Raw genomic sequence first — 23,464 nt, forward strand, 5'->3', positions numbered from 1 at the left:
TATTGTGTGTTATTGTCCAAGGTTTCATGTTATTGGTCTATAATGGAGGTGTGACTGTGTCAGTGAGATTGAACCATGTAAAACATATTTGGGTTTTTCTTGGGAGATCATGTGGAAAACCATCAGGAACCATTAGTCAGTGAAGGATATCTATCTATACATTGGTTGCTGTCAATATGATTAGACTATTCATGGTTTAGAGTTCTTGCATTATTGGGTCCAAACCCAACTGGTCCAATTTGCAACCAGACCAACACATTTCAGTTCATTTCGTTAAGGGGCTCCAACTTCAATTAGGTTATAAATTTGTGAGTAATGCGTCTCTAGGTACTCCAAGATCATCTGGCACCCCAAATTTTGCATAAAATGTCAGTTATTCCTAAACAAATAAACCAGCAAAAATGAGGCATAAACTAAGTTGAACGTTTAAGTTCTTTTACTGGCTGTGCGGAAAGACTTCTCCAAGACTGCAGCAGATAATAGAAAGGAGTGATCCAGTTTGCCAGTACAGAGATCACCCTTGTCAAAATTCAGCAGATAAAGCCATTTATGCACATAAAGAGAGCAGCTGGGAATTATCCCACCATTTATGCTTCACTTCATTGACAAAAAGTCAACAGAAACAATAATATAATTCTTACAAAAGTGAGTTGAAGCAATAAAACTAGTGTCTTCCCACTTTTTTTTTCTTGTCTGGACACAGAACCTAACAAAGGGAACTACAAAACAAACACCGAGCATGGATCATGCCTGTATTTCTCAAGGAGAAAATTTTTTTCTCTATTGTTTTCGGCGTTGATTGAAGGAGATGTTAGTTCTAATCTTGAACTTCACTGCTCAGTACAAAGCTGGGAAATGCTAGAGTTATTTCCCTGAAAAATGGAGAAAATAAATGATATTCGCACACAAGAAGGCAAAAAGTAATAAAACAGTAAACAATCTCTTTTCACTGTATAGCACATGAGAAGAAAAGAATTAAACATCTCAAAGTTCACAGCTCTGTCAGAAACCAACGCCAGAGCTGCTAATTTATTTCCCCTTCGAGAAAGTTATGTATAGTTACCAGAAGACTAAAGTTATACGATAATGTGGTAACAGAAACCTGAGATGATGATAGAGAAATGTTAATGTCTTACTTTAGATATGGAAGTGTCATGTTCTTCAGGATAGCTGGATTCTTTGATACAAACTCCTTCCACTCTTCTTCATCAATTCTCCCATCTCCTTTCGAATCAGCCTCCGTCATTGTCTGCAGAAACGTAAACCAAACAGATATGCAAACATGAAAGATGGTGAAAACAACAAATTCTGAAGTTCAGAAAGTTCAATACCTTCTCTATCATGGACTCTACAAGATCATCAGGAAGATCGAGATCTGATTCATCCAGAATAGCCAATACCATCTCCTTCAACTTACAGATTGAAAAGTACTTACAACATATGGGAAATTTATATTCGAAGATATGATTTGCAAAAAAAAAGAAGAAGAAAGAAAAGATGACAGAAAAAAACTATATACTAGTTTCAATAGGTGTTACTGTGTTAGATTCTAGAAACTCAGTTTTATGTATTTTTCTCTTCCCAAAGTTCTGTTAACTATAAATGATTTTTCTTTAAAAAAAACTCATGTGCTTAAGACTCCTGCATGCCCTGACCCGACTACTGCAAGTCAAGACATGCGTGATATACACCTTACTCCAACATAATATGTGGAGAGACCTTTAACTATAAATGATATTTGACTTAAAACCTTGAGGGATGTGGTCGCAACTTCAATAGCGGTTTGCTTCAAGTGTTTGATTAAGTATAAATAGCTGTTGTTTATATATATAGTTTCCTATTTCCTAAATAAATGACTGCAGACAACAGAAAGCTGCAAGGCTCTTACCTCCTCTCGCTCAATATAGCCAGTCTGCCGTAAATCGTACAACTTAAATGCAACTGAAAGAAAACATTTCCTGGCTTAGAAAGGGTATGATAAAGCAGGGTACAAGAACAAAGAGTAAACTGTAAACATATAATTTAATATTGTAAATGAACAAGAAAAATGATCCGCCTAAAGAATTCAACATGGACCATCATGGTACAAAATATGTATTATACATTCAATTTTCTCTGCTTCAGAAGCCTTTGGATGGAATATGCTTAATGACCGGACAAATTCTCCAAAATCAATAACTCCATTATGCTTTGCATCAAACACATCAAATACCTGTACCAAGTTGCCAATAACAAGATGCAAATATCAACTACATATAAAAACAATGAAGAAAATTCGATCAAGGATTACCAATACCAAGGTATGAGTAGAATCGTTGTTTACTATATCGTCTCTGCCATATAAATTAACAATTAACAGAATTTTGAACCCATTTATAATCCAAAAAATGCCATTTCGTGGATATGATACTCCTATGTGGCTCTCGGGCTGTTTATACAGTTGAGATCCTTAATGTGATGCTAAACAAATCCTTGTTATTTTCTGGAACCAAGACCCTTCAAAAAGTCTGATAGTTCTCATGATCTGTCATACTGTCAGGAATTTAATTGAATTGCATATTGAGGACGAAAGAGCATGAAATTAATGTGAAGAAGAGCACCCTGTCAGTAAAAAGATTCGGCTTTCTACTGTTCCTACAAAGTGCAAGTCGGAATTCTTCCTGCCATAAAGCAACCAGAATTAACACTGAGTCGACATGACATTTTAGACCAATACAAATAGCTAAAAACCCCTTCACGCAAAAATACCTTTTGAATAAGATCATCATCAGTCATGGAACTGCTTAACTTCTTGAATAAAACATGCAAAGCCTCTATTTCATTCACAGTAACTGTCAAACATGTATTCCAAAGAAAGAAATTAGATTTAGAAATGCAAGGTGCCATATCAGGGTAAGCATAGAATTATAACAGAACGTTAAAAACAAGCCTCAATGCTAAATAAGTGATGTTGGCTGCATGAATTCTATGTTCAACTCTTGAAATATTACTTACAGGTTGTTTCAGATGCAAGAATAGCAAGATCCTCACTTTTAAGTCTCCATTTGTTTTTCTTCAAGCCAATGCAGCACAAGAAGGTATGCATGATTCCAATAGAACACTGTACGAGAACTTTTTATTGTTTGTGCCAAAATTGCTGTCCTCCAACAACAATTGAGAAAACAAGTCAATAGGATTACACAAATAGTTTCAATACATTTCCTAAGAGTACTACTTGGACTGAAATCTCCGACATTAGGATGCATGACATACTTTTAATATTAAGTAGTTCCATTTGTTCAAATAGCCCAGAGACTCTGGAAGTACTAGTAGCCTTCCATGTAAGATTACTCTACACAATTTCGCGACACTGTTTCCAGTATTTTTAAAGTGCCCTCGATGTTCATTGCTCTTTGTTATGGATAAAATTCCACCACCATACTCATTGGTCAGAAAGTGAGCTCACTCAACTTCCATTAGCTGTCCAACATGTCAAAATGACCAAAATGTGAACCACTGCCAAAGGATAGACAATCATTCATGAAAATTATCAAGGAATGTGTTCTCTCTTCTCATTTTAGTTATTGTCTACCCACACACTGCTTCTTGTTCATCATCTAAACGTAGGTCAAGTTCTCACTTCCAAAGGAGAAAGTGGATCATACATATAAATGTAACCAGCGGCTCTCCAAAATATCGATGGCAAAAGCCCAAGTGCTGTAATCACTAATCAGTAAAACATTGTGTTTTCAATTCAGTTCTTAAAATTCCATTTGAAAATTTGGTATTCTACGGGATCGCAAGATCCAAAGATGGTGAAATGAACAGTAATAGCATTAGAGTAGAATCTGTTTCTCTCAGATGAGCTGTAGCATTTCACAAAGAACCAAAGAAAGAAACTATCTAGGGAAATGTTTATAAAGCGTCACTTCAGCATCTACTTTGAACACTGGCCCTACCTATATATACAAAGGTGAAAGTACCATGAATACCAGCTGAACAGTTACAATACCCACTTGGCTAATGAAGTGAGGAATTCAATTATTGGCAAAAAGCAAAATCTTTCGACCCAAAACAGGTCAAAGTATGTGGAGCCAAAACATCACCACCAAAGTCAACTCTCATCTGGCTAAATTCCATATATACCAGAATTCAGGCTTAACAGTAATTTGCTCCACTTAACATGGACTATCTTGTTTTCATTGATGCTGCAGCAACCACATCGATAGCACCCAAATACAATCTGATACCCAGAGGGAAAAAAAAAAGTACCTAATTTGTTCTCCAAACTTCCATTGCTACAAGCAACAAGTATATATACTAAAGCAGAATCACAAAAGAAACCCACTAACCTGATCTGATTAGATTTTCAGAAACCGAAAGAGAAAAAGGAAATAGAAAAAGGAAACATACAAAAGCATATTGATACGAATTTTCCAGGAAATTTTCAACAAAGAAAAAGAGAACCCAAAAAAAGAGCCAGGAATATACCTAGAAAGGAAGGCAGATTGCTAAGATTGGCGAGTCTGATAAATGAAGTATTCTCCGTAGCTGAACCTCTTCTTGCTGTGGTGGATGATTATGCTCTTGGGTTTTGGCCCTTTTGATATTTAATACCTGGTTTTCTCTTTCTACCAATTTTTCTTAACCTGCCTCCAAATCTGCCAAACATCTTCTTCTATTTTTATAGAGAGATGACGTTCAATGTTTGATTCCACCTGCGAAATCCATTCATTTCACTCTTCTTCTATTTTTTTTTCTTTTTTTATAGAGATCAGAGATGACCATTCAATGTTTGATTCCATTGGCTGCGAAGCGAAATCCATCACTGTTTTGATTTTCTTCTGTAGCGAAAACGGGGACTTTGGAAAACCAATGAGAGTCTTGATTCCTACTAAAAATCAAACACTTCAACCCATCTTGAAGGAGAATCTCAACTCTCATGTAAAGATTATAACTTCTACATTCTAAATTACTTATTAAATAAAAGGCAAGGCTCCAAACAATGAGTCATCTTATCAAATTTAATACCGTATTAACTTAAGCGTCGAAGAGGTCCCCAAACACACCCTTGGGGCCCTACCGAAACTTATGTTTGTTTCGTGTGCAAGAAGCAAACAATAAATCAATTGTTTCAACTCGGTCTGACTAATTGATTCGTCTAGTAGGAACGTAGGGTCAAGTCCTATTTACGACATCATCAAATGAATTTTACAATTTAGAAGAGCAAGCACAATAACAAAAGGAGTTCTATAGCTCCATCAATAACTATTTTTATTGCATTTCCCTTATGGACAAACATTATGTAATTGTGTCATACACAAGATATTGATATTCATAGATGAATTCATGAATTCAATGTCAGTAAAACACATGAAACTCATCTCCACATATCATACTAAGCTAGCTCCAAAAAAACTTGTGCAAAAACAAATCTTTATGGAAATGAAATTTAGTAGACTTTCTAATATATCCAAAGCCTTTCATTTATCTAAATTTTTTATTTTTGGGTGTCTAAAATTTAAAGTGAAATTAAAGACAGATTTGGAAATAGTTCACAGAGAGCATGAAATTAAAATAAAGTGAATAAATAATTGGAAAGGAAAATTATATATTAGTTGACACAATCCCTCCCCTTCCCCTATTTTAAGCAGCTTTTAAATGGCAGAAAGTAGTTTACGTAGGAGTGGCAAGTGAATAGCCACACAAACCAAACACATTGAAAGAGAATACCCACATGGTCAAATGACTGTTTTCAAAGAAAACTATACACCAAAACAAAAAACTGTTTTCTCCGATCTCTGAGGTATTAGAAAATCATCTCCTCCTCTGCCTCTGCTACTCTCTCTCACACACAAACGCACTCTCTCTCTCTCCCCCCATTTAGATGAAACAGCAAGACCCATGAAGGGATATCACTTGTTTTGTGCGGATGAGCCATGAAGATACCTAGAGATGGCGCCTGTTCCTTCATTAATACCAACTGTCAAAACAGCAAGGGCCAGAACAAGAGGAGTCTCGTTGAGCTTTCTTTGTCTTTGATCTTATCACTTTGGTGTCTTGTCTTCTTGTTCTACTCTAAGCTTGGCTACAGCCATGAAAGTCAAGGTAAGGCCTTTTTGAGTTCTCCCCCCTTAATCCTTCACCCAAAAATATTTCTAATTTCTTTGAATTCCTGGAGATGCTTTTTTCGTTTGATCCTTTTGGACGTTCTCATTGTTGAGTATTGGGTTTTTAGCACAACCCCCGGTTCCCCTTTCTTTCTTTTCGTGGGTGTATTTTATTTATTTCTCTGTTTGGTTTCTCAGAAAACAAGAGAAAGGAAATGGAAAATAAAGTTGAAGCCTTTTCTGCTGTTTTATGTTCTAAGGCAATGACTTGATTCAGTTGGGGGCTGGTCTAAAATCTAAATTAACAAATTTTGCTGAATCCATTTTCGCCTGTTGTATTCTTAATAACACAGTTCACTCAAATTTCTGCTGACTTGTCAGTGTCTCCCCTTGGTTTATACTTTATAGCCATTCAGCTGCAGTTTGGAAAGATCTATTCATTGGTGCATCATATTGAATCACTCATAAATCATGATATATTCTGCTTGTAGTCGGCTACTCGCAAAGCATTCCTTTGTGCATAACTTTTTTTCCCTAGTTTCAATGAGTCGTGTAATTGTTATTTTTTGTGAATTTACATCCTATAATTATTGGAAAAAGATCTTAGTATTTAGCGAGTCTCCTGATCAATACAATTTCACATACAGCAGATGGAAGCAATAATCATGCAGAGGGAATGCTGCTTGAGCTTAATAAGTCAGCTACTCATGACGGTTCCAGTGTTCCTCACAACCTTGCCAACTACAGTTACTCACTTCCGGAGAAAAATAGAATAGAAGAAGTATTTTTGAATGTTTTAGGCTATACGACATTAGTATGTGAAGTACAAAAGCAAGGAGAGCAAGGGATAAATAAGTCGAAAGAACAACCGGATGGGAGACTTCAGCATTCCTCTTATCTCAACCTTGATGAGTTCCGAAACATCTCAAGGCAAGAAAAAGGCTCGGGAGTGGCTAGTCAGCTTGTTAACATCACCCACCGGCTAGAATCTGATGGAACTGAATATAACTATGCCTCTGCATTAAAGGGTGCTAAGGTGGTTGCTCATAACAAGGAGGCAAAAGGAGCTAGTAACATACTGGGCAAAGATCATGATAGGTACTTAAGAAACCCTTGTTCTGTTGGAGGGAAGTTTGTTGTGATTGAGCTTGCAGAAGAGACTCTTGTTGATGCTGTCAAAATTGCTAACTTTGAACATTATTCTTCTAATTTCAAGGATTTTGAATTGTCTGGTAGTTTGAGTTATCCAACTGAAGCCTGGTCTTCATTGGGGAAGTTTGTTGCGTCTAATGTCAAGCATGTACAAAACTTTAAGCTGCCTGAACCGAAATGGGTGAGGTACTTAAGGTTAGATTTATTAAGTCATTATGGATCTGAATTTTATTGCACATTAAGTGTTGTTGAGGTGTATGGAGTGGATGCAATTGAGAGAATGCTTGAAGATCTCTTTGTAGCTGCTGAAGTGCCTCCTTCTAAAATATTGCCAAAGCTTAACCTAACTGAAACGCCTTCTGTGAAAGTTGAAGCGGGTCAAGCTGAAAGGAAAAGTAGTGGTGGAGTGCAAAATGGGGTTGAAACTGCTGGATCAGGAATAGAAATCATTGAAAATGCTCAAAAGCTCAAAGTAGATGAGAATGACACTAGAAAGCCTTTGGCGACAAGAAAGACTCCTGATCCTGCAACAGAAGCAAGACAGCAACCAATTGGCAGAATGCCAGGCGACTCTGCGTTGAAGATCTTGATGCAGAAAGTGAAATTACTCGAGATTAATTTGTCTGTGTTGGAAGAGTATATCAGGGAATTGACTCGAAGACAGGGAGATGTTTTTCCTGAACTTGATAAAGAGCTGTCCAGGATTTCATTGCTTTTGGAGAAAAGTAAAGCAAGAATTGAAGATATCGGGGAATGGAAGAAGACTACGGTATTCTTTTGCCCTTAAAAGCTTTTGAGAGAAAGAAGGTTCATGCATTTACCTAACCATTTGGTATCCTTTTATGCTCCAGGATAAAGGGTTCAAAGAACTTGAGTTGTGGAAAGCTGTTGTCTCATCTCGTGTCGATGCATTGGTCAAAGAAAATAGCATGCTGAGGTTAGAAATCAATTAACTTGTCATCAAAGTTCTCTTGACTACTTCTCAAAAAAAAAGTTACTTTTGATTGTCTTCAAAATTGTTTGCTCATTGAAGTTACTTTGGCATCAGTTCACAGCAGAAAAGAAAACCATTTTTGTATATATTCTTGATTTGCAATCTCGTGTTCTCTAAATACTTATCAACTGTGCAATGAGTGGCTCAACTTTGAGCAACATATGCTGTAGACAAGAAAATTATTGTGTTGCTAAAACACAAAGCCTAAATCGTTAAATCATCTTTAACTTGAATGTTAATAGTGGGTGCTAGGAAGGGTTAACTCAGTTATGGAAGTCGAAAGTTCATGAATATGTAGGATGGTCCAATGATCAAGAACCGGATTTTAGCAGTAATTCTGGAAAAATGGTTTTCTGTTTCTTGGTCTTCTACTTTTAATGTGCTTAGCTGACTATACCGGCATTATTTAGTAGACTCTTTCATGATTTAACCTTCATATATCACAAATGCAGCCTGTTTAACATCCATACACTAATTTAATTATGCATGCTTGGTAGACTAATGTGTTTTTTTTTTTTTCCTTTTTGGTTTTCCTATCTGATGTAATAATTATTTTCCTCCTACCTAATGTCTTTCCTCAGATTAGACGTTGAAAAAGTTGCAAATGATCAGGCAAATCTGGAAAGGAAAGAGCTTGCTGTGCTAGCAGTGAGTCTTTTCTTTGCATGCTTTGCGATTCTGAAGATAGTCTCCTCGCGATTTTTAAAGCTCGTAGGAGGCTTCCAATCTGATAAGGTATGCCGGACAAGCGGAGGTTGGGTTATGATACTTATTAGCAGCACTATGACTATACTCATTACCTTGCTCTCAAGCTAGTCCCTCAACGTTTTTCGTAGCCCAGAAGATCAATCATAGATTCATAGTCTTAAACCGCTCTGTAGTCAAATACGAATCCTGTGCCTAGAAAAATTTTGGTTTTTCTTTACAGTGATGAACATTGGTGCTGAATCTTAGCTAAATGTATATGTTGATTACAGCCAGCACATTGCTCAATGGATGATCTTAAAAATTTAGGTCATTTTTCTTGGCTTTTGATTCAGTTCCTTTGTATGGCGAATTGACTCCGGTTGAATCCTAAGAACCAGTGCTCTTAAAATCTTGAAACCAAACTGCACTTGGACATGGTTTTCTTATGCTAATACTGCATTGGAATTTTTACCTAAATTTGTGCTTTACTTGATATAACTCATGAAATATATCAGATTGGGCATGTTGGGAGTAAATTTATACTGCATATGCAGCGTGTAGACTTGGACTGATATGACCTTATCAACAACCTTGGATTCAAATTTGAAGGGAATTGTAATGACTTTCAACCATTTCAGCAATGCAAAGCAAAAGTTTGAAAATTTGAGTCGACATTTGTTTGAATAAAAACGATGGGGGTAAGTATCAAAAAATTCCCTTTACTTTGTAAAACGGGTCGATTAAGCCCTTTCATTTTTTTCTTGAGTCATTCAACTTTGTACTTTGAAGAATGAGTTCCGTGGTCTTCCAAGCCTTTAAACGTTAAAATCGTCTTTCGTTCAACCTTGTACTTTAAAGAATGAGTTCGATGGTCTTCCAAGTCTTTAAACGTTAAAATCGTCTTGTGTGCTTAATTTTTTTAGTAGATGACTTTTTTTTTGAAGAAATTAAACAATGAGGTGTTAAATATGATATGCATGGAGGTTTGACCATTACAGCCAACAAACATAAATTAAAATAAAAGAGAATTTTCAATAAACAATAATTTATAGGAAAAATTCAGCTCAAGTATTTAACTGTCACCTCAGTTTCGCTGTAATGAAAGTTAAAGTTACCATGAGAGGCAACTTTTGTCCATGCTTGAAAGTAGGAGGTTCCGGAAAAAAAAAATGAAACTAGTTTTATTTGATAAAATTTCCAGAACCAGATACGACGTCGCTCCAAATAGAGTAATTATATATATTTATATTTTCACATCCCAGTCGGCCCCAGTACGCGCACGTACGAGTCCCTCTTCTCCTTCGTTTACGACCCACGAAACCATCCGTCACTCTGCAAATCCGCTGCAGTTGTGCAGCTTCTACCAAGAATCCATCGATCAATCGTGCGTCTTCAAAACCGAAACGGCGCCGTTACCAATCAAACTGCCTTAATAGACCCATCCTTGAAAGCTCCTCTCTGTAAGGTAAACACGGGTTCCGCAATCTACCCTTCTTACGCCCGCACCAGATAACGGAATTCCTAGGGTTTTCATGTTCTATTTGGCTTTCATGTCGTATGAATGGAGATCAATTATAGCCTCTTCTCCAATTTCTTGTCTCATCAATTTCTCTTAGCCGCGGCATTAACCCTACTCTCTCTTCTACTTGCTCTTCTCACGTTTCGATCGAATTCCAAGTCTTCCAAATCTCTTGGCGACGGGGGTAGGGCCGTGACGTTGTCGAGGAGGAAAGAGGACGAGGGAGGCTGCTGCAACTGTAACGGGGGCATCATCGAGAGAGATAACGGTGTTCCGGATTCCTCACCGGGGTGCGTTGACGGTGGGACGGAGATGACTGCGTCTGCGACGGTTGTTGCGGCGGAGAGGCAGACGGGTGCTTCGATGATGGAACAGCTGGTGCCGGAGATCACCACGCACGCTCTTAGTTACTTGGATTACCCGAGCCTGTGCAGGCTGTCAATGACGAATTCACTGATGCGAAAGGCTGCTAATGATGATAATGCTTGGAAAGCGCTTTATCACAAGGTAGGGTTCACACTTACGCTTGTTCGCTCTCTTTTCTCGTTTTAATTTTATTTTGGATTAATTGTATATATTTTGTTGATTATATTGTAGTTGAATTTGTTCTTTGTATTATTTGAATGAGAATGTGAAACAAAGGCTTTCACTTTGGAGAACTTCACCAGAAACTGAACAAAAAAGAGTAATAGAAATAAAAAAAAAAATCTATGTAATAACCTACCAAGCTGATTATTTGAACGAAGAAGTGATGAAATTTGGTGGTAATCTGGTGTACAAGAGAGTAGAAGTGGTAACTGGTAAGTTATATTTGTCCCCATGGTTGCTTCTTCTTTGGTTTTTTTGTGGTTGTTTTTTTGCTTTCTTTAGGGTTTGATTAACTTTTAGGGTCTTTTAGGTTGTCCTGTAAGAACTTATAGGAGAGAGTAGCTTATCCAGTTAGGTATTCGAAGTTATTTGTAAGTTGAAAGAATTTTGCTTTGCTTTTCTTTGTCTGCTTGTGTATCATGGAGCAACCCTAATGTTTTGGAGCATTCGAAAAGAAAGAAATATAAGAGACGTTGTGGGAAAGGAAATCAGTTTATTTCTTTTAAGGGACACATGATTGCATACTTTATTTAGTTGCTACTGTGATTGTAAGGTTGTTGGTTAGAGCAGTAATCAATGCTTTGGATTGTAAATCAATCAAAGATGATATCTTCTTGGTATCTTCTCTTTCATAAGTACAATTTTGTGTCTCGAAAAAATATTGTTAGGTAATGTTCTGTTGCTAGTTTCCATTTCAAGAGATTTTTTCTGTATTTCTTAAATTGTTGGCATTTTCCATGTTGCCTTTACTCTTTAATGTTGATTGCTTTCTGGACCTTTTTGATGTAAGAATAAATGTATCAGGATTTTACATTGGAACAAGATAGTGTGACTCCAGTCAATGGGTGGAAGGCTTATTATGCAGCTACAAGAGCCCTTGTGAATGTTAATGCAGAATTCTTTAATATTATTAGAGAAAGGTCCCTTCCGGCCATGAGCAGTTATTGGCTCAATGCAGATTATGTGAAGTGTGTTCATGCCTCTGGAGAACTCTTTTCTGGGTATGGTGGTTCCTATTTAACTTGGTTGTTATGAATGTGTACCTCTGTTCCCTGCATTGATGATATTTTAACTTAACAACTCTGCACCTGTTATGGATGAGCTTTGCTTATAGCTGTTTGGGATATTAGCTTTAAGTTGATCTATTGTTAGCTTTGACTTTTTGACATGCTTTAGTGAAGTGTTAACATTTCTGTTAGATTTATGCTCCTAGGGGGGTTCTCTCATGCTATTAGTTTTGAAGCTCTGGGATAAACTGTAAAGCATCATGTACAAGCGAGTGTACTTTAAAGTGCATTTATGTTACTTGGACAAGCTTGGACCAGAGTGTTTTACAAATATCACATGGGTTTGGTTGTATGCTTAGGTTGTTAAATATAAATTTTAGTCTAGTTCGATACTTTGATGAGAGCTTTGGGACTTACTATTATTTTGACACTGAGTAACTTAACTTCTATTCTGCATAACTCTACTGGAAAAGCTTGGCTATATCTCTGCTCAAAGAAAGGAAAAAAAAAATCTCTTTCTCAAGTCACTATTTTTTAGTAAACTATGTACACTTTTAAACATTGATGTCTCTTGGTTAGAACATCATTGGGATCGAACCCATATGCATTTTAAATTGTGTGCATTTTGACATTTTGCGCTTAGGTAACTTTACTTGGGCATCGATGCATGATAATAAAACTTGCATGTATGGGATCATAGCACAGGGAATCGATAAATGTATTTGAATTACGAGAGATTTAAAAGGATGGCTGAAGCTTGTTTTGGTGGTTGTAGTCAAATTGGAGATGAGATGTCTTTTTTCCTTCTACAGATACAATTCTGTCATACAGAGTTGGCGGCTTGGTTTTGATTGGGAGCAAGGAGTCAACTTCCAGGTTCGTGATGTCAGAGTTCGGGTGCTGACAGATATGGCTTGGGTTACAATGAATGCGTATGTCGATATGGACACCGGACCATTTAACATGACGAACGTATTTGAGTTCCATAATGCCCGCTGGTATATGGTGCATCATCACAGTTCAGTGATGATGGAGGATGCAATGATGGATCAACAAATTGTGCATGCCTAAGAAGGATAAGTAGGAGAGATAATATTAATGATTGTTTCATACTGATTACAGAAAATAGTGGGTATTTATGAACAGGTGGAAGTTGCTTGGTTCTCCTTGACAATTTCTTTGGAAGATCCTTTCTCCTCTCCCCCGAACCTACAAGTTTTGGTTGTTTATGGCAAAGTGTCATCATTTTCTTTCTTCTTTTTTTCCCTTCATTCTCTTGTAACTTGGAGGAATTTTGCTATCACCAGTATGTCTGTATATACATGTGATAGTCAAATGCGAATGCTCATTGTTTGAAGCAATTGTGGTTGGAGAAAATTTTGGGTGATGAAGAAAATATGAAGTAGAATTAAAGATCTTCCTAATGGATTGGCATGAATGAAACTTGGTAGTGTGTCATGAATACATGAAAACGTGAAAGTCCAGCAGGCAAGTAATTGCTGGGGTTTGAATGTGCTTCTTGCTCATGTTTGTCCAGAACCCATACTAAGTTTGGATTGTAAGTTTGTTGAAGTAGTACATGCTGTAGAATATGCTTTAGTATTGAATATATGTATTGAAGCCTGGAAACTGTTTTTCTTTGAAAACTTGTATGGGGAAGATTCTTTATTGGGGATCATAAATAAACTTTAGATTGAGTTCTGCTGAGGGTTGAGGAGTTCACTGACTTAGTTATTGAATTGTTTGATTCGATCGATTATGTATCTCCAAAGCCTCTCTGAGGGCCAAATAACTTCAAAAGTAACACGTGGTCAATGGGAGTTGTCTTGTCATTTGTGCATCTTGTTATTTTGGTATATATTTTTGTTTGTTTTTCTTGAAATTTTATGTTAGATGTTTAAGGAAATTATATACCTCACCCAATTCATATTTAGTAATATCTTTTTAGATCAATATTTTATAGCAAACATAATTATACATACATTTTTTTTTAGAACTCACTTAATATGTTGGTTCTTCTAAGACGAAGCATTTCAGTGAATTGAATAGTTTTTATTATTCGTGCATTATATGGGTGCAAAAACACTATTATACTAGTACTATAAGTCAAAAGAATATGTATAACCAAGGTTGTCAAAATCGGGATCTTACATAAGATCGATGGAAGGTTTGCGACGTAAGATTTTATAAAATTTAAAAAATAAATGTAAAATAATATAATTACTTATTTCTAAATAAATAATTAACATAATATAATATACTATAGTTTATAGGTAATAAAAAATTAAAAAATGTGATTATTATTTATTTATAGACATATTAATATTTCACAAAATTATAATTTTTTGAACTATGAAAAACAAGCACAATAATTGTGCAAGATTATATTATGTTAATAGATTAGAACCAATTTTTCAACAAAAACTATGATTATAAACATAAATACATTATTAATAAACCACAACCCATAAACTCATGACTCCATAAGTCTATTAAGGTTAAGATCGGTAAAATCGTAAAGTAAGATCGATAGATCTTATCAATTTTGAGATTTTACATCGATTCAAATCGTACGACCTTACGATCAAAATCGAGATTTTAACAACAATGATTCTAGCATTGTGCAATGTAGGCTATTTGGCACCACCAAATTATTTTGAAGTCCCATATTTTCCCCTCATATTTAAATAGCTACCACGTCATACTTCCCACCTTACCTTGCGCAGTTGCACATATAACACGCGCCGAAACCCTAAACCTCTCCACGGGCTCCACGAAATACAAAATCTTGGATCTGCTAACTGTCAACAATGGATGCGGAGAGAAACGATGGCGAAGTTGCGACGATCGATCGCGAGACAGAGAAGAAGATAGAGAAGAGAGTGAAGAGGATTTTAGCGAAAGCCAATTTGTACGAGATAACCGAGTTCAAGATCCAGAAAGCGGCCTCCGAGAAGCTAGGGCTCGACGTGAGCCAACCGCCTTATAAGTTTGTTGTCCGCCGCGTGGTCGAGGAGTTCCTCCAACTACTCAAAAACAATACCCAAACAAAGCGTTAAGGTCACGAACTAGACTCTAGTTTTTCTCTCTTCTTTCAATTGTGCGAACGAATTCAAACTGGACTTGTAGAGGATTGAGATGCAATTTCTTCTCCTTTTGAAGATTATCGTCTAGTTTCTAGTTTTTGCCCAATGTACTAATTTGAAAAAATTCAATTTCGTATTTATTTTAATTAGGCCTGTGTTTCTACTTTTCTTTTCTTTTTTTTAAAATCATTATAGATGTGTAACATGTTATGGAATTCCTAAACACCTTAAGGCTGGTCGAGTTGGGTTAGGGTACAGACATAGAAATATTTTATAAACACGTGATGTTGTCGGATCTAGAACCGACTTGGAATCGATTTTTTTTTGCCACCACTAACAACAAGCTCATCTTCAGGCCCTGCGTGATCTCCTAACTGCATTGAATTATTCAACAAGCAATGTTTGAAGAAGACGTAGTTGGTGTTGAAAAAAGATAGCACAACACCTAGTCTTAGGACTCAAGTTCCCCCAACCCATTCGTTTGCTGCAAGTCTTGTTCCACCAAACAGGGCTTGATTGGTGAACAATTTTTCGCTCAAGTCCAGCGCCAATAACGTGTAAACCATACGCAATCCTGCATTGACATTAATTTTGTTGCCAAACCTGCATAATCCACCTAACAAGTCTCCATAAGAAAATGCAATCAGGCAACTCCGAGCGGTCTCTCTATGCTGTTTAGCTCATCCAAAGGCATCCCTCGGGTGGGGTGTCACGGGCTGCCGCACAGGGCCACCAAATTCTCAGACCTCGTGTTTTTTGAAAAATATTGTTCCAAACTCATTTAAGCCCCATTTTGGAAAAAAAAAATTAGTCAAATAATTCATATAGCCCATTTCAACTTCAAAACCAATAAATGTGAAATGATTTTGTTATGTTGTCTATTGACGGGAAATTTTGATTATACTAACATAATTAGTGATTGGGGAATTTTATTTACACCACATAAACTACTAAGTTTACATAACTTTTTAATTTTTTTTATTTACATATATATCCTTATTTGGAATTACAAATATACCCTTTATTAAAAATAAATATTAAATATGTATTTACATATTATACTAGAAACTTATAAGTTTACACACAAATTCTCTCAAAAAGAGATATAATTCTATAGGCCAAAAACTTTTCAACGCTAGATTTATTGAATAAGTGTTGAAGATGGAAGATAACGATTCACACAAATGAAACTTCTAAAACAAGTCGAACTTCTAATTCTCGGATTTTATTCTGTCGACCAGCTGTTGAGCGCCTGTTGAGCGTTAGCTGCTGGTCAATATTGTGACATCTATGCTCGAGCATAGGTTGAGCAGCTGTTGAGCGTAAGGAGCTGAAAAAGCACAAAAAATATAATTTATGCAAAATCCGATCTTATTTCGATAAACAAAAAGTCAATTCAACATAAAAACATAAGCAAAAAGGTGTATAATAATATGCGCATCACATAAGGGACTTCTGTTTTAGCAGTGTTGTCATGAATATAGAAGTATAGGAATTTCAAAAATTTGCTCTAATAATTTACATGCTCCATTTTTTTTGTTCTTTGTTTTACTGAGCATAGGCCAACCATGTTTAACGGGTTTAGTATATGTTTTGTTTCTTTGTAGAAGTTTTTGCCTTTTTTTGTCCTCAAAAAAAATGTTCAGTTTCACTAATTATATATTCTTCCAATGTAGGAGGATGCATCTACGAAAGAGACTATGATAAGTGGTGAATTATTCATGGTTGATTATAGTAGTGATTTGGCTTAACTAAATCCAACATTTTGAATTTTCCTGACTCATCTTGTTGCATAGCAATTCAATTTTGACGAAACAATCATTGTCAAATACTTGACTGAAATACAGAATATAATTTTAGTTCAATTGATGAGGTGGGTAAACTTAACACTTTTAATGAGGTGTGTAAACTTAACACTTTGTTAATCATAATTTTATAAATTAAGGGTAGTTTAGGATATCCATTAAATATTTGGTGTAAACTTATCAAATATGGATGTAAACTTATAAGGTAAAAAAAATGATGTAAACTTAATACTTTATGTGGTGTAAATAAAATTTCCCTTAGTGATTTTGCATTAACAATGTTAGAAGAGTCATACTTAAATAATATACCACATTTAATTTTTTTAAAAGGGTCCCTCATTTAGAATTCGTCCAGCGCTCGCAAAGATTCAGGTACGTCACTGAGCTCATCTGCAACGCAAATTCGATTGGGAATGAGTTACTTCAGGTGCAGCCAAGCAAAGGAAGAAAGAGCAGTGTGGCATAACAAGTAATGTAATGTAATCTAACTCGACTGTATAGAAGAGCAACTGACAGACTAGAGTTCTATTTCTGAGAGAGGAAAAGTATTCAGCCTTTCAAGCCCTACAAGGTAAAGGGGGTGTGTTGTTGGCTGCTTCAACCCCTCTTACATACTTCATCCCGCGGCATAACACTTGATGTCCAAGCAGTTGTTGGATATCTGCGGCAATGTGCCTACTTTGGGCGCAAATCAAAGTGGGATTTACACGTCCTTAGGAATGGGTCTGTTTTGAAAAACATTCATCTCCAAAAATAGATCTAACGTAGTAGATTTACATTGTAAAATTTAATATCGGGTGAATGAGAAATTGATCTCTAAACATAAATGTGTCGGTGAAAGAGAGAATAGGAACTCTCGAGCGAGTTTATAAGCTCCCTTATAGTAGTAGTATTATCCAATTTCAAACGTAGATATACTCAGTAGGGAATAGGTAGATATACTCATTAGGGAATAGGTGAGAAATCTTTAACAACCTAATCAGAAATCTGTGTCAAAAAATGCCATTTATCCCAATTTGCTCAGCCCTAATCCTACATTACACACCAAAACATGAGACGAGAAACTTTGAGCACCAAAACCTTTTTTCCAAGAAAAATGAGATATAAAATCAAGATATAACAAATCCAAACATCCTTAGTAGCCACAGAACAACAATATAATTGCACCCCATAATCTCATATTATTGCTTGCTCCTGTAGTCCAATACATATATTATGTATATGCAAAGCCATAAGACCAGGCAAAACAGCCTTAGTACATATAATTTATATATCGCATAGGCTCAGCAAAATATTTAGCCTCCATACATCAACCCCCCAGTACATTTCCCTTCTCAGCCTCTTCCTCTACTCTCTATACTCTTCTTTTATCAACTCTTTCCATTTCTCTTCTTGTATTTGTATGTATGATTTGTATATGCTTTCAAGGACTTGTTTCTTCACATATATCCAACAGAGACAGTGCCTGAAACAAATTTAACCATCAAGAGTGTTAGCCCTTACATCTGCAAAATGAAATAATCAGAAACCCACCCTCAATCCTTCACAAGGTGATTCATTCATTACCTCTGGTATGCTTAGTTCAAGGCGGAACTTGGGGCCGTCGTAATGGTGAAGAATCGGCCTGAATGAATCCTCCTCCAATGGCTCACAGATTTTCCTTGTCACAACCCTAACCTGATTACCAAAAACAAGATGTTAATGCAATGCATAGCCATAAAGAATCCCATGATATTCAAATCCGGTTAAACCAAATGTTTTGAACCAATATTGTTACCTGAGCAGGGAAGCGTGATTCACCAGGGCATTTCTTGTCTTCCCAGGCAGAAGGATCAATGTTAGTCCCTCCAAAACCTGCAGCCTAAAAACACACAATAACATACCAAAAGGGTAAGATTTCAATGATTTTAATGGGTTCAATTCAAATGGGAGAACAGATGCAAACCTCGAAGACTCCATAGAGTAGGTGAGTGGAGTAGTTGTAGAGGAAGAGGGGTAATCCAGGAGTTATAGCCCTAACAGAGTCTCTGTAACGTGGAGGCAGACCTAGATCATACAAGTAAACACCCATAATTTAGAAAATCCACAAAACCCAGAAACTAATTCAACAAATACTAAATGAAATTGAAAGAGGAGAAATGGGATTATACCGAAGAGCTGTCTCTTGAGATTCTCTGCCATGGTATCATTGCTGCAGACAAAGATATACCCACCAATTGTTTCATTCCTAGGAAGAGATTCTGATGGTGGTAATGTCTTAAACCTCTTATCGCCCTTACTTTCCTTGTTGTTCTCGCTATTGTTGTCTTTTTCACTCTTCTTGTTGTTCTTCCTCCTTCCTCTGCCTCCATAATCATCCTCTGCTTTGCTTTTCCCAGTCTTCAAATTAACATTAAAGCTGTAATTATTGCTTGGCTTTGAATAAATCTCCTTATTAAATCCACCATTAATTCCAATCCCAACACCCTTCTGAGACCCAATCGGACTAATTGGGTAGATTGGATTGACACCAAAATTGTTCCCCATCTTCCAATCAGAATTGAACCCATTAAAATCATGAAAATCAGAACCTTTTGGCTTCAGATTGGTGAAGGAACCGTTGTTGTTGTTGTTGTTTGGGTAGATTGGATTGATTTGATTAACCCCAAAATTGTTCCCCATCTTCCAATCAGAATTGAACCCATTAAAATCATTGAAATCAGACCCCTTTGGCTTCAGATTGTTGAAGGAACCGTTGGTGGTGGTGGTGGTGTTGTTGAAGGAACTGTTGTTGTTATTGTTGATTTCTCCACCAACTCTGATATCAAAATTCTTCCTCTCATCAGGCCTCTTCGAAGCATACGAGTTGCTCCAAATCGAGTCGTTGAGTGACAGATTCGCCAAGCCCGAACCCTGCAGCCTCAACTGATCACTAAACTGGTAGAACGATTGATGGTTATTCTCCATCTTTAACAAGCAAAATCACACAAAATCACACAAAATCACGAACTGGGTATTGAATTTTAAGATCCAAAGTCAATGAAATCACAGAGAAAAACGACTGGGGTATCTTGTGATCAATGACAAATGGTGAAGCAGAGCAAGTGAGAGGAGTAGAAGAAATGAAAGGAGAAACCTTCACAGATAAAGAAAAAATCTTGTGAAACTTCCAGGAAAGTCGATGACGAATTCCAAGGTTACTGGGTTAGCGTGTGTATTTATCAAAGTAGAAAAAGTCGCATAAATAAGAGATAATAAGATAATTTCATGATGTGAGTTCATACTTGGATTTTTATTTTTTATTTTTTATTTAATTGACGAAGGTGATGATGTCAAGAAAACGCGGTTTGTGCGTGACTAAGGGGGCGTCGTGGCAAGCCGTGCTTGGAGAGAGACAGAGAGTGGGTGATGTGGTTGGTTTTATGTTAATTTGTTTTTTTTGTGGACTTTCTAGAAGGTCTACCCTTTCTAGGAGATTCTTTGAATTTGGATATTATTATGTTCACACTGAAGAATTTTTACTTAAATGGTTAAGAATTCGATGTGAGTCTTGACGTGTCGTGGGTGTGGGGCCTCAATTTGGTTAATTTTTTATTTCTGAACTTTATTTACACCTCAATTTTTTATCCATTACACTCCAATTTTTGTCAATTAACATTTTACCATATGTTTTTTTAGGTATAGGATTAACATACCCCACTTCAAACTTGACTTGTAACCTATCTCTGATATTCAATTCTTGATCTCTAGAATCTTCTCGGCGTCCTTCGTCTATCCTCATCGTTTTGAAGAAGCTCGTGTGGATTCTTTCGGAAACAACAAATCGATGACTTCAGCTTGTTTCGTGTAGATTTTGGAGTTGTTTTATGTAAATTTGGAATCTGTTTTGGTTCAGTTTTTTGTGGAGTTCCTCTATTTTTCTAGGATACAACTTATACCTTCTTAGTTAACTTGGGTTACTAGTTGTGAGAGTTTTATCGTCTCTTTTGAAGTTCTCTCTTTGAACTTTCTTGAGACATGTCCTCGTGTATTGTACATCTTTTATTGCAATCTTACTTATTTATTTACCAAAAAAAAAAGATCATTGTTTGCTTCTTTTTTTTTTTTGTCATTGGGTTATATTTAATAAATATATTAGTTTTTGATTATTTAGGGTTTAGTTAGTTATTTTTCAACTTTTATTGGATGTAAATATATTAGGGTGTAGTTAGTTATTTTTTAATTTCTATGAGAAGTATATATACTGAGGTGTAATTGATAAAAATTGGGATGTAAATAAAACTCATATTTTTGTTTTGGAAAGGGTTTAAACCTAATATTTCATTCTATAATATTAAAACTACTTAGTACCACGTTAACAACTTAAAAATTTACAAACCTTAGTAGAAGAATTACAAAGTCGAAGAACAAATGTCGAATTAATACCGAGAGATATACTCGAATAAAACTAACATATTTATAATTACTTGAAGGGTAAAATAGTAATCCAAAAGAGTGTCATGCCTTCAGATTTCTCTCCACAACCAGACCACCTCTCCCAAGTCCCACCTTCAACCACCATCCACTAATGACTATCCGGGTGGTCTGTCGGCAAGTCACACGTGGGAGGCTGAAAGAGAAGATTGATAGACCCGAGGTGGCTATTAAGTATAAAAGGGCATTTAAGAGACCCGAGGTGGATGATAGACGATATTGTAAATATTTTGAGAAAAATAACATTGGTGATATGACAAGTGGTAGTAGTGTGAAGAAAGGGAAGGGGAAAGTTAACAAGAACATTGGCCACCCATTGAACAAGATTGGAAGCATGTTAGGTCACTTCTGTGGTTTTTGAAACTTTTTTATCATATGACCTTGAGGTTCTCTACTTCTAAAACCGTTAGTTCAAATTCATTTTTCATTGAAATTGTCTTACTACATAGTAGATTGTTGGACAAGGGCAAAAGTGATGACGTTGACATGAAACTTATGACTGATCGGATGAAGTTAAAATTTGATAAATACTGGGATAATTTGGACAATATGAATTACTTATTATATGTGACTGCTGTCATTGATCCTCGTTATAAGCTAAAATATCTGAAATATTACTTTGAGGAGATCCATGATCAATTTAAAAGGGAGGTTATGGTGGAGAAAGTGAAAGACACATTGACAAAATTGTTTGATCACTTTAATGATGGTACAGATGATAGAGGAGAGAGTCTTCACCAAATTTAGCCACCTAGTAAATCAATGATGAAGATTGTGTGAGGATGTTTGCTTCAAGGGTGGCCATGAGAATGAGAGCTGATGAGAGTTTGGTGAATCAGACAGAGGTGGGAAGGTATTTGGATGAGACTTGTGAGAACTATAGTGAAAAAGTTTGACGTATTGGCTTGGTGGAAGGTCAATGACAGTAAATATCCTATTCTTTCTCGTGTGGCTAGGGTTGTGTTAGCCATATCGGTATCTACAATTGCTTCAGAATCTACTTTTAGCACTAGTGGTCGAGTTATTGGGCCATATAGAAGCTCTTTATCTCCAAAAACAGTGGAGGTCCTTGTATGTGCACAAAATTGATTAAGGGAGAAACCACTTTCAATGGACATTGAAGCGGAGATGGAAGATGTTGAGAAACTACAAGAAATTGAACATGGTAACTAACTTTCTACCTTTTTTTATATAATCTTCTACATTTGTGTTTGACTATATACAATTAGTTAACTTAATCCGCTTGTTTTTAAATATAGAAATGGGCTTGCCTGAAATTATGGTGGAGTGTGACCTTGCTATCATGGAATGAGCATTAAGCAGTGCAAAAGGTAAGGTAACTACTGTTTTGTAAACTTGTTTTCCAATTTTCCATTACCATTACTTTTTATTGCTATTATAGGTTTATAACTTGATGTATCATTTTAATCTAACAGGTGATTGCTGAAGAGTGAAGAATGAAAAATGAAGAATTTGAAGAAAATGTACTACATAACTTTTTGATTTTATGATTACTTATTAGCATTGTATGATATATATGCATATTTTAGAATTTAGAGTATGGACTATTGTTAAATTTTGTCAATTTGTGAACTGTCATTTGTTTGAACTGTTGGTATTTTTGGATTATTTTGGATTACTGCAAGTCTGCAATTTAATGAGCATATGGGAATGGATGAATGTGGAATGATGTTTCTAATTTCTATTATTCTGCAATCTATATCAACCAAAGCAGGTTTTTAGACTATTTTTTGGAGTATTTTTCTATTAAGTATTAACATTGACCTATTATTCTGTAACCCGACCTGACCCATACCCGACCCCAACCCATTTGACCCAACCCGACATCAAAAGAGGGTCAGGTGAGGGTTGGTAAAACATTAACCCGACCCCATGCAGGTCAGGTGAGATATGTCCATAGACCCGACCCATGTGCATCCCTACCACAAACGGACAAAGAGCAATTGAAATGGGCATGAATTGATTTTATTGTCTCATTTGTTGGACCATGAAAAAAAAATGTTTCCAATGAAGTCAATTTGTTGGTTCCATTTTAATTAGGACCAATACGGGAGAATGGGAAAA

The 23,464-nt window shown here is 36.1% G+C and overlaps 5 protein-coding genes across 10 annotated transcripts; 3 read left to right on the forward strand and 2 right to left on the reverse strand.

Moving 5' to 3' along the window:
- Positions 1 to 549: 549 nt before the first annotated feature.
- Positions 550 to 4,859, reverse strand: LOC119980209 (calcineurin B-like protein 7). Of its 5 annotated transcripts, none has more exons than XM_038822819.1 (10): positions 4,471 to 4,855; positions 3,253 to 3,459; positions 2,995 to 3,136; positions 2,749 to 2,831; positions 2,601 to 2,660; positions 2,104 to 2,212; positions 1,889 to 1,941; positions 1,332 to 1,412; positions 1,137 to 1,249; positions 550 to 872 (listed from the first exon to the last, which is right to left on the reverse strand). In XM_038822819.1, exons 3-10 carry the CDS (start codon positions 3,083 to 3,085, stop codon positions 818 to 820), a joined length of 645 nt encoding a protein of 214 aa, XP_038678747.1. In that variant the 5' UTR covers positions 3,086 to 3,136; positions 3,253 to 3,459; positions 4,471 to 4,855; the 3' UTR covers positions 550 to 817. The 5 variants fall into 5 exon arrangements, with proteins under 5 accessions (XP_038678747.1, XP_038678748.1, XP_038678749.1 ...); XM_038822820.1 differs by having other exon boundaries at positions 3,253 to 3,495; XM_038822821.1 differs by lacking the exon at positions 3,253 to 3,459 and having other exon boundaries at positions 2,995 to 3,100; positions 4,471 to 4,856.
- Positions 4,860 to 5,663: 804 nt separating this feature from the next.
- LOC119980591 (SUN domain-containing protein 5) lies at positions 5,664 to 9,262 on the forward strand. Of its 2 annotated transcripts, none has more exons than XM_038823357.1 (4): positions 5,664 to 6,087; positions 6,737 to 8,010; positions 8,093 to 8,178; positions 8,817 to 9,262. In XM_038823357.1, the coding sequence occupies exons 1-4, from the start codon at positions 5,919 to 5,921 to the stop codon at positions 9,049 to 9,051; spliced, it is 1,764 nt and encodes a 587-aa protein (XP_038679285.1). In that variant the 5' UTR covers positions 5,664 to 5,918; the 3' UTR covers positions 9,052 to 9,262. The 2 variants fall into 2 exon arrangements, with proteins under 2 accessions (XP_038679285.1, XP_038679286.1); XM_038823358.1 differs by having other exon boundaries at positions 5,665 to 6,087; positions 6,740 to 8,010.
- Positions 9,263 to 10,195: 933 nt separating this feature from the next.
- Positions 10,196 to 13,460, forward strand: LOC119980236 (F-box protein SKIP8-like). The gene is made up of 3 exons (XM_038822854.1): positions 10,196 to 10,948; positions 11,834 to 12,030; positions 12,849 to 13,460. Exons 1-3 carry the CDS (start codon positions 10,484 to 10,486, stop codon positions 13,105 to 13,107), a joined length of 921 nt encoding a protein of 306 aa, XP_038678782.1. The 5' UTR covers positions 10,196 to 10,483; the 3' UTR covers positions 13,108 to 13,460.
- A 1,309-nt stretch (positions 13,461 to 14,769) lies between these two features.
- On the forward strand, positions 14,770 to 15,268 carry LOC119980318 (mediator-associated protein 3). The gene has a single exon (XM_038822973.1). The coding sequence runs from the start codon at positions 14,847 to 14,849 to the stop codon at positions 15,093 to 15,095; it is 249 nt and encodes an 82-aa protein (XP_038678901.1). The 5' UTR covers positions 14,770 to 14,846; the 3' UTR covers positions 15,096 to 15,268.
- Positions 15,269 to 18,079: 2,811 nt separating this feature from the next.
- Positions 18,080 to 20,102, reverse strand: LOC119981352 (B2 protein-like). Its single transcript, XM_038824444.1, has 5 exons — positions 19,078 to 20,102; positions 18,873 to 18,973; positions 18,705 to 18,788; positions 18,494 to 18,604; positions 18,080 to 18,392 (listed from the first exon to the last, which is right to left on the reverse strand). The coding sequence occupies exons 1-5, from the start codon at positions 19,871 to 19,873 to the stop codon at positions 18,351 to 18,353; spliced, it is 1,134 nt and encodes a 377-aa protein (XP_038680372.1). The 5' UTR covers positions 19,874 to 20,102; the 3' UTR covers positions 18,080 to 18,350.
- Between the last annotated feature and the right edge of the window lie 3,362 nt (positions 20,103 to 23,464).

The sequence above is a fragment of the Tripterygium wilfordii genome, chromosome 16 (assembly GCF_013401445.1).
Source record: "Tripterygium wilfordii isolate XIE 37 chromosome 16, ASM1340144v1, whole genome shotgun sequence".
Taxonomy (NCBI): Eukaryota; Viridiplantae; Streptophyta; class Magnoliopsida; order Celastrales; family Celastraceae; genus Tripterygium; species Tripterygium wilfordii.

What these genes read in the sequence shown, in the direction of transcription:
- LOC119981352 (XM_038824444.1), bottom strand. Translation starts at nt 19,873, where the DNA reads ATGGAGAATAACCATCAATCGTTCTACCAGTTTAGTGATCAGTTGAGG. An exon ending in TACTCTATGGAGTCTTCGAG is followed by an intron (nt 18,789 to 18,872) that starts GTTTGCATCTGT and finishes GTGTGTTTTTAG; the next exon opens with GCTGCAGGTTTTGGAGGGAC. An exon ending in AATCACGCTTCCCTGCTCAG is followed by an intron (nt 18,605 to 18,704) that starts GTAACAATATTG and finishes TTTGGTAATCAG; the next exon opens with GTTAGGGTTGTGACAAGGAA.
- LOC119980209 (XM_038822821.1), bottom strand. Translation starts at nt 3,085, where the DNA reads ATGCATACCTTCTTGTGCTGCATTGGCTTGAAGAAAAACAAATGGAGA. An exon ending in GCTATATTGAGCGAGAGGAG is followed by an intron (nt 1,413 to 1,888) that starts GTAAGAGCCTTG and finishes TCAATCTGTAAG; the next exon opens with TTGAAGGAGATGGTATTGGC. An exon ending in TAGAGTCCATGATAGAGAAG is followed by an intron (nt 1,250 to 1,331) that starts GTATTGAACTTT and finishes ACGTTTCTGCAG; the next exon opens with ACAATGACGGAGGCTGATTC.
- LOC119980318 (XM_038822973.1), top strand. Translation starts at nt 14,847, where the DNA reads ATGGATGCGGAGAGAAACGATGGCGAAGTTGCGACGATCGATCGCGAG.
- LOC119980236 (XM_038822854.1), top strand. Translation starts at nt 10,484, where the DNA reads ATGGAGATCAATTATAGCCTCTTCTCCAATTTCTTGTCTCATCAATTT. An exon ending in GGAAAGCGCTTTATCACAAG is followed by an intron (nt 10,949 to 11,833) that starts GTAGGGTTCACA and finishes TAAATGTATCAG; the next exon opens with GATTTTACATTGGAACAAGA. An exon ending in TCTGGAGAACTCTTTTCTGG is followed by an intron (nt 12,031 to 12,848) that starts GTATGGTGGTTC and finishes TTCCTTCTACAG; the next exon opens with ATACAATTCTGTCATACAGA.
- LOC119980591 (XM_038823357.1), top strand. Translation starts at nt 5,919, where the DNA reads ATGAAGATACCTAGAGATGGCGCCTGTTCCTTCATTAATACCAACTGT. An exon ending in CTACAGCCATGAAAGTCAAG is followed by an intron (nt 6,088 to 6,736) that starts GTAAGGCCTTTT and finishes TTTCACATACAG; the next exon opens with CAGATGGAAGCAATAATCAT. An exon ending in GGGAATGGAAGAAGACTACG is followed by an intron (nt 8,011 to 8,092) that starts GTATTCTTTTGC and finishes TTTATGCTCCAG; the next exon opens with GATAAAGGGTTCAAAGAACT.